A 9,263-nucleotide genomic window follows, 5' to 3' on the forward strand; every position below is an offset into this window, starting at 1 on the left:
GTTTCAATTGATATAATCTAATTTTAGCTATCAGCGTGTTCAATATGCAGTCGCCCTTCTTCTAGGATAAAGAAACAAATTAATTTGTGATGTTTCTGATCCCCATTGCAAAATCTGGTCATCTCCTTGCATTTAAAAGATGAAAGAGTTGAGTATGATAATGATATCTCTTGTTGATTTTCAGCTCGAAAATGGAGATGTGGTTGACTGCGTAGATTTTTACAGCCAGCCTGCCATGAGGAACCCTCACGTGAGAAAGTTGTGCAAATATGAGGTGAATTTTCTTGGTTTTTTCTTCTTTTCACACCTTTTTTTAGTTAAAAAACAAGGGAACATACGCTAAGAGTGTAACACATGAAAAAAATAACTTAATCACTTAGATCCAATAGATTGCTTCTTTCTTTGTTTAATTGAGTGTGTTTGTCAATATCCAAATCCCACAGTGTCCGAACGGTGGTACATCCTTGATTTATATAAACATGGCTCTACAAAGATAATTCTATTTTTAGCTGTGTGACAAAATTGAGCCCATTTGGTTACACAACAAAACCTAGAAAAGGTTTAGTGACGTGAGAAAAGTATCGCCATGTAACGGTGGTAAAACCAATTCTAGCGCCGTTAAAGGTGATTTCAGTAAAAGTTTTTGAGTTTTTCAACAAATTGTCGGTGTACCAATTGAACACACACGTCAATAAAGATTTTTTTTACTGATGTTTCCAAATGTCAGTAGAGAAGGTTTGCTAACTAACCAAAAGTGTTGTACACACGGAAAGGAGGCGTCAGCATTGATGTGCATTTGTTTGAAGGCTAACAGTAAGAGTTTACACCAAAACCTTCCCTGACGTTTGCTTAAACGTGGTAAAAGTCTTCAACGACGTTGTGAAAAGTCGGTGAAAGCTGGATCGTGATCAGTACCCCCATTGACGTTTCCAGGTCAGCCCGTTGGTAAACTCAACATTTGCAACACTTCTCTAAACGACAGTGAAAGTTTTATTTACTGACTCTTTGCAATTCATGCGTCAATAAAGGTTTTTTTTTTAGTGGATAGTGTCGGAGGTTCCATGCGATAACTTTCAAGTTAAAAAGGCGATGCATTCAATTTCAATTATGCTGTTATATATACATATATATATATATATAACAGCATCATTGAAATTGAATGTATCGCCTTTTTAACTTGAAAGTTAATCTTGGGTACACCCATTTTCGTATGAAGAAGGTAAAAGGTATGAAATTTTTGGGTTTCGTGATATACTGAGGATAATTAGTGAACCCCTTAGTTCCTAAAGCAACAAATACGCCATGTTAGAAATTTTTCTTAACTAAGATTGAGTGCACAGAAACAAATGCAAGCGATTGTAGCAGTTTAAAAGTCAAGGCATTATATGTGGAGGAAAAAATGACTAAAAACGTGTGCGTTGCTGAATGTAGCTGCGATCGAGAGCAAGATTACCACCTCGGGAAACAACAACAACAACAACAGAAATTGAATCTCGTGGACCACTAAGTGACACTATTAGCGAAATTGGATCAAGAGAAAAGAGTTGCCCACCAGGATCAGTTCCGTTTCTCAAAGCAACAAAGTCAGGGCCCCTCAACTACAGTGCTATTGATAATTTTGCAAGATCACGCGCCAAGTTTTTTCATATGAGATCCAATTCCACCAAGCTGCTAATGGATGGTGATCACGATGACGACGACGACGACGTTGACTTTTTTGACGATCCAAATGACCATGAGGTTTGAGATGAACTTTTAGCGCAATTTCCTCAGATGTTCTTTTCTGTTTTTAGTTATTGACCTGTTAGTACGTGTTGTTTGACTGCAAAATTTTGCTTGCACGAGTTTGGACTTTTACCTCAGTTTACAGCTTGTTCAAGGATGGACAAAGCTATAGTGACAGTTTTTGGAAGGAGAAAACCATCTCCTTCCCTGCACTCATAGGGTTTAGGGTTGCTTGGGTACCTAGGTGGTGGCATATTATGGTAAACCATTCTACTCGTGTGTCGTGCATGTCATTGTTTACAGTTTACAAGAGTAGTATTGCTTACAAGAATCAAACTACTAAACTCTCATCGGCCCACCAACCTTGCCAGCTAAACTATACCCCTTTGAAGCAAAGCTCTAGGAAAAACCTTACCTTTTGTTTATTTTCCACATGCATATGGATCATAGCACGCGACAGTTGGACTCAATGGAAGATATGGAGGAGCCAAAGGGAGTTTTAATGTTTGGAAGCCATTTGTAGAGAGCACAACCGAGGTGAGCATATCACAACTATGGGTTGCAAGGAGGTATGATGATGGCAACATTGCAACGTTGGAAGCCGGTTGGATGGTCAGTTCCAGTTTTATCCACACTTATCAAGAAAAACATGAATCGCTTTCTTCTACCATCGAAGTTGTTTCGTCGTATACTTTGCTTCCGTTCCATTGTTTGCTTAACCTTCTTGCTTCTTGTTAATGGTGAAGGTGTATGCTCATCTGTTTGGAGACAACATGGTGCGGTTTTTTTGCTTAACTACGGTAATCGTTCGCCCATCGATCTCTATTGTGCCATGAGCGTTAGAAATGTTGTGAATTGGAAGGATGTGTTGTTGCTACGGTTGATTAGTCAAATAGATTGCATGCTTATGGCGGTATTTGTTCTTAATAGATTGAAAAATAATAGATTGCTAGCAATACGACACATAGAAATGTCATAATTCTGGGGAGATGTAAAGTGAATGCTAACAATCACTATACTTGTTTGATGCAACAGCCAGATAATTACAAAACGCGGCTTTATAATGTCGATCTAAGACTTCCGGATCACACTAATCTAGTCTTCACTCAAGTGAGCGAGAGATTTTTCCCTGGTGGTGCGCTCACGCCTACCTCCGAGTTTGATGGGCGGCAAAGCGAATTTCTGCTCGAGATAAAGAAGGTAAACAATCTTCTTCTTCCTTCCCCGGCCCATTTTCTACAGTGAAAATTTGTCTAATGTGTTTAGTGTATTTTAAGTGGACCGAGCAACATAACGTGGACGATTTTCAATGCATCCCTAACCCTGACAAAGTTCATGAGCTAGTGAATGGAACATTTTTAAATAGACCAAGTGGTTTGCCAAAAAAATAAAATAATAATAAATAAAAAAATGAAATTATTATGTCTTCTTCTTTTTTTTTTCTCTTTCTTATTTCTTCTTTTGTAAGCATTTGAGAATCTTGAATTTTGATTTTAAAATTAAAATTTTAGAAAGAGAAATCTACCTGAATGAAAATTTCAATTCTAATTTTCTCTTTGTGTTTGATAGCATCGAATTTTGATTCTAGAATTGAAAATAATGTGTTTGACAAAAAATGAATTAAAATTCTAAAATTGATGAATTAAACCACATGACATATGCACTAAAAAGAGATGAAAAAATCTTAAAGTTTTATAATCATAACTCTACCCCCCATGATACAATCACAACTAAGGCATCTTGAGTCAAGAACGAGCCTATAATTTCAGAATCAAAATCCTCCGTTTGATAAGATAATTCCTATTTCATCAAAAGTGAAAATTTTAATTTTAAAATTTCACAATTCTTCCCATGTTGTCCCGAACCCTCCTTGCTAACAGGAGGCGTTGAGCTCCTTATAATATATGCAATAAATAAAGTATAACTAACATTATTTAATTGGCAAAAAACAGGATCTTGAGACTGGGAACTGGCATATTTTATTCAATGGTGAAACGATGGGATTTTGGCTGAGAACAAACTACTATCCGGATTTCGACTTGGGGGACGAGATTCAATGGGGAGGAGAGATTGTTAACAAGCGCACCAAGGGAAGGCACACCAGCACGCAGATGGGGAACGGCCATTTTGGATGGAAAGGGTTGGGAAAGGCTGCTTTCATCAGACACATGGAGGTGTATGACCACGACCTCAACCCCTCCGACGCCGCTTACCCTCTTACTCTTTACACCACCGACTCTTTCTGCTATGATATCAATGACTGGGGGAGAACACCCATGGGACGTATGATCACCTTCGGTGGACCTGGTTATAATGCCTTCCTTTGTTCTTGATCTACTTTGCAACCCAGCCTTCCTTCCTTTCCTCAATATATAAACTTTCTTTGTTATTTTCCTCTCTACTCACTTGCAAGATCTATCATTTGAATGAGATTATATGTTAAGGGTCAATAACTTCATTGATGCACAATATCGTTTGACATTTACTCTGTTCGATATGAAAGATTCCCGGTAGCCTCAAGGGGCATAGCGTAGTTGGTCGAGCTAGGAGCCTTCATGCTATGATATCAATGTTTGGAATCTCATATCATACTCAACCCAAGATTAATCTACATTTTCAAGGCTTATACATGCTGGTGGATCCACATAATCTACGTATGGCAGTTATTTTAACTTTTCAAGGAAATCTGTGCTGATGCATATATGATATAACCTATGTATGTCAGTTGACAAAAACTGAGAAGCAGGTTATGTGGACAAGGGTGTGGGATGACTAAAATATCACAATTTAAGTAAAAATAATAAGTTTTGTAGAGCGTAAAGGAGATATGAAAAAAACTTAAAAGTCTAAAATATATATTTTTTATAAAAAAATTTCAAAAATATTTAAACCCACCTTCTTTTTCCTATGTGTATAGATAAGCTTGGGCGTCGGGCCAGGCTGCCGGTGGGTACCCAGCCCGGTCGGACCCAAACCCGGGTCGAGAGAACCGGGTGCTGGGCCCAATGATGTGGCCTGGTGGGTACCCCGTCCGGCCCGTCTCCTCCTCCTCCTCCCATCCCCCTTCCACCTCCACCTCCTCCCCCCTCCGGTTCCCCTTCTCCCTTCCCTTCCCTCATCCTCCTCCCGTTCCTCTTCCTCTTCCCCCTTCCCCCTTTGGCCCTCTCCTTCTTCCCCTTCCCCCCATCGGGCCAGGCCCCACAAGCCGACCTGGGCCCCACAAGCCGACCTGGGCCCCACAGGCCGACCCGGGATATCGGTTTCAGGCCCGATGGGCACACCCAAGCCGGGTCTTACCGGGCTGGGGCCGGGCTAGCCCGATGCCCATCCCTACGTATAGAGTGTGCACACAACTCGACTGTTTGCTTCTTGTACTGTTATTGGTCATGGGAAATAGCTTTCTCTTTTTGCAGTTGGCATGCACTTTGATGCACTTTTTTCTCGAACAAGTCTTAATGCAAACATATATTTCGTTGATGCAACAGTCTCACAATGACTTAAGAGGGTTAGTGTAGTATGCAAGGCGGAACTATAAATTTTTCATGAAGCGGGCCAAATTAAAGTTTTAAAATTTGGACTAGAGCTAAAATATTATTTTTTAAAAATTTAATATAAAACAAATGACTTTTTTTAAAATTTATATGTAAATTTAAAAAAAATTAAGGTGGGACTATAAAAAAAATTTATATGTAAAGTTTATATGTAAATTGAGTTGAGGTGGGGCTTTAAAAAAAATTTTATATATAAATTGAGGTGGGGCTAAAAAAAATTATATGTAAATTTTAAAAAAAATGAGGTGGAGCTATAAAAAAAATTTATAGGTTTGGCTCATCACCTTCACTTGGAACCTTCTTCTCAACTGCCTCTCTCTCTCTCTCTCTCTCTCTCTCTCTCTCTCACTCTCTCTCTCTCTCTCTCTCTCTCTTATCATTCCCAACTGATGTCCTTATCACCCTTACTCTATTCTTCACTTTTGAGAGTCTTGAATTGAACCCTCTGATCAATTGAAAGTAGGCCTTACTACTATTTGCAAGTTTCTCATGTTAAGAAAACTCAATAATATTTGTGATATTCATGCAATAAAGGTGATAAGGAGATCAGTTGGGAGGTGATAAAGGTGATGGGGGAAACATTTAAGTGTTTAGCATCCACCAATATATATATATATATATATATATATATATATATATATATATATATATATATATATATATATATATATATATATATATATATATATATATATATATATATATATATATATATATATATATATATATATATATATATATATATATATATATATATATATATATATATATACTTGCATGTGCACACGGACTTACACTTAGTACATCAATCACATTTTGGGATTAGCTTTCTCAGCTATTTTTTCATACACCCTTGTTCCAAGAATGCTTGTTGTAAGGGGAACTGGAAAAGCAGTTAACTATTTGACTCCCTCCCGGATTCAGCTTGCATTAGTGACTGCATGGCTTGGGCGAGGTCGTTGGTTTGATGATGAGGTAAATTATAATGTTGTCCAAAAGCCATTAGCTTTGAACGTAAGGAAATAACAACAACAACAATGTAACTTGGGGATTTCTCCAATGAATTATCCACAGAAGCATGGAAGGTCCATATCCAGGGCCGGAGGGAGGGGGGGGCCGCCTAGGCCATGGCCCCACCCTGGCAAAATGAAAAAAAAAAAATTTACATTGAAAAAAAAATATTTTTTAATGACTATGTATTTTTTAGATTTAAATTTAGTTTGACCCTACCCAGATCCAGAGGTTGGACTGTTCTGACTCCGCCACTGTCCATATCCACTACTTCAAACAAATTTTACCACACCAACAAATGCACCACCACTTCGTCCACCATCACCTGGTCTTGCATTGGGTTTTTCTAAAAGCACCTTTACATATGAAGAACTGGCGATTGCAACAAATGGGTTTTCATCAGAGAACCTCCCTGGTCAAGGTGGTTTTGGTTACGTCCACAAGGGAATGCTTCCCAATGGAAAGGAAGTTGCTATTAAGCGGCAATGGTTACTGTATTAGTGGCACCCAGAGGCTGCTTCTTTATGTGAATGTGAAGATCCTGAAAGCCTCTTTCAACTGCATCGGAGCCTAGGACACCAAACGAGTGGACTGCCCTCCCCATCTTCCCCTATGACCTTGCAGGAACCAGCAGGAAACTTTTCCTTGTCTTTCATTTTCCCTCCAGTTTCGAGTGTTTGGAGAACCAGACTACAGAAGAAAGAAGGGAACAGACAGTTGGACCCAGTCATCTTCAGTTGTTGCATTTGGTTTTTGTGTCTATCAACTTGCTGTTGTTTTTCTTTGCATGAATGACTGGTTTTTGTATGTTAGGTATACAAAACAGACATTAAATGTTTGATAAAATGAATTTTAATGCAGAAAGTGAGTTCCAAACTTCCAACCAAGAAGCACTTTGCTTTTAATGGGTGTGAGAGTTGGGACTCGCAACTAAGTAGATGGGCAGCGGGAATGTTGGTCAGTTTCAAAAAAACGGCACAAAGAAAGATATAAATAAGGAACAATGTTTTGTTTGTGATTTTAAGAATGAACTATTAATTTAATGTTTTTTTTAATTTATAATTTTTTAAAATATTATATTTTTCATATCCGCTTATTCGAGAATTGTAAAAATTGTTGTATCGATACCCGTATCACACCCGGTGTGACTTAGGATCAAACTAAACTCCAAATAGCTAGGAGAATTTCCCATCACAACTATTTCAGTCATATTGCCACGTTAATTCTCACAATATCCATTGAAAACATCACCCAACAAAGAAACAATTAAATAATGTCCTCTCAGTGTTAAAAAAAATGCCAACTTATCCAAAAAATGTTATAATTCGAAATATTCACAAATCAAAACAGGCAAATTCAAGAAGGAAATAAAATTCAACCCTAAAAAGACAGCAAAAAAATTAGAAAATTGTTCGGCTTGCATCAGAAAAAGAGAGAGAGATGCTGCTACAAGAGGAGGGGCTTGCATGCGGCTGCCGCAAGAGAGAGAGAGAGAACTTGCAAATCGATAGGAAGAGTCGCAGAAGGACCTCTCACGCAGCACAGGAGCAAGGGGGAAGACGAGGAGAACTTGAAGACTTCGTGCTCTTCCCTTTGGTGCTTTTTGATAGAAAAAGACTCATGGGTGAAAGAGGTATTGTGGGTAGAAATGAAGAGAAGTTTCCTTTCATTTCCAATCATTTTAATTTTGGAGGAATTGAATTTACACTACATTGCACAGATGATTAGTGCTTGAAGCCTATTATGTCGCCAGATTTTAAAAGGCTTATCAAATATTGTGCATGCATTTTAAGGGTCAGACTTTAAAACCTTGGATCTGGATCTGAGAATCTGAAATCAACCTATATCTAAGATCCAACCAATGTTACAATGTTGACAAACTAGTAATCTTTCAATTTTAATTATGTTAAAGAACAAGCTGAATAAAAAAAAAATTAAGTGCAGTAAACATTCTAGGAGTCATCTCCATTCACTGCTCAAATGGTGAACCTTTTATAAATGAAAGAAATCGAATTTTGAGTGTGGTTTACCAATAAATAAATTGGAGTGGAAGAGGTAATTACCAACACTCTCGAGGCCTCCTGTATTTGGAATATGTATTTTAATTAAAAGAAAAGCAATTTCAGGTGACCGGCAACCCGTGGAAGAGATCGGAAGGGAGAAACAACATCTGGAACTATAAAGATGGTTTTGCTTCTTCTTCTTTTTCTTCTTCTTTAACTTCTATTAGTGACTTCTATTAGAAAGCAACAATAAAAAAGCATATGGAACTTCTATTGGAGACTTCTATGGAAAAACAACAATGAAGAAGCATTTGGAACTTCTATTGGAAAACAGCAATGAAGAAGCATGTGGAACTTTAAATCGGGACTTTTATTGGAAAACGACAATAGAAGTTCGAGTCTAAGGGTGGGCGCTGGGCCAGGCCGGGCCGCCGGTGGGGGCTCGGGACCCGCCCCAGCACGGGTCGGGGTCATGAAAAAAACTTTTATTCAAAAAAAAAAATATTTTATAATTTAAAAATATTTTTTTAATGTAACCGGGCCTATACCTGAATATCAAGGCCGGGCCTAGTTTTACCCAAATGTTTCCAAACTCGAGTAAAAACCATTGTCACAAAAACGTGTATGGGTATAATACAGTGAGAAAAAGAACAGGTATAATACGGCGAAGTTGTATAAAACGGAAAAAACGGTAAATTTTTTAAAAATAAATAAAAAATCCTGACAATTATATAAAAATAAAATAAATGAGAAATTAAAAAAAACATTGAAAAATGACTAAATGACAAAATAAATGGATGCATTTGAAATTGTGTAGAAGTCAGAATGAACTTGGGAAATCCTAATGAATTACCAACCTACATGACATTATCATCAATAAAGAGGTAAAACAGTTAGCTTACAGCTAAAGCACATGCAAACAGAATACGAATTATCAAGTAAAACTTGAACTTATTCAGTTACCACCACAGTT

The 9,263-nt window shown here is 37.7% G+C and overlaps 1 protein-coding gene across 1 annotated transcript; it reads left to right on the plus strand.

Annotated features, from left to right (window-relative positions):
• Window positions 1–1,674: 1,674 nt before the first annotated feature.
• LOC116255933 (uncharacterized) lies at window positions 1,675–4,058 on the plus strand. Its single transcript, XM_031632024.1, has 5 exons — window positions 1,675–1,740; window positions 2,176–2,337; window positions 2,472–2,525; window positions 2,761–2,925; window positions 3,678–4,058. The coding sequence occupies exons 1-5, from the start codon at window positions 1,675–1,677 to the stop codon at window positions 4,056–4,058; spliced, it is 828 nt and encodes a 275-aa protein (XP_031487884.1).
• Window positions 4,059–9,263: the final 5,205 nt, after the last annotated feature.

The sequence above is a fragment of the Nymphaea colorata genome, chromosome 6, assembly GCF_008831285.2.
Source record: "Nymphaea colorata isolate Beijing-Zhang1983 chromosome 6, ASM883128v2, whole genome shotgun sequence".
Lineage (NCBI taxonomy): Eukaryota > Viridiplantae > Streptophyta > Magnoliopsida > Nymphaeales > Nymphaeaceae > Nymphaea > Nymphaea colorata.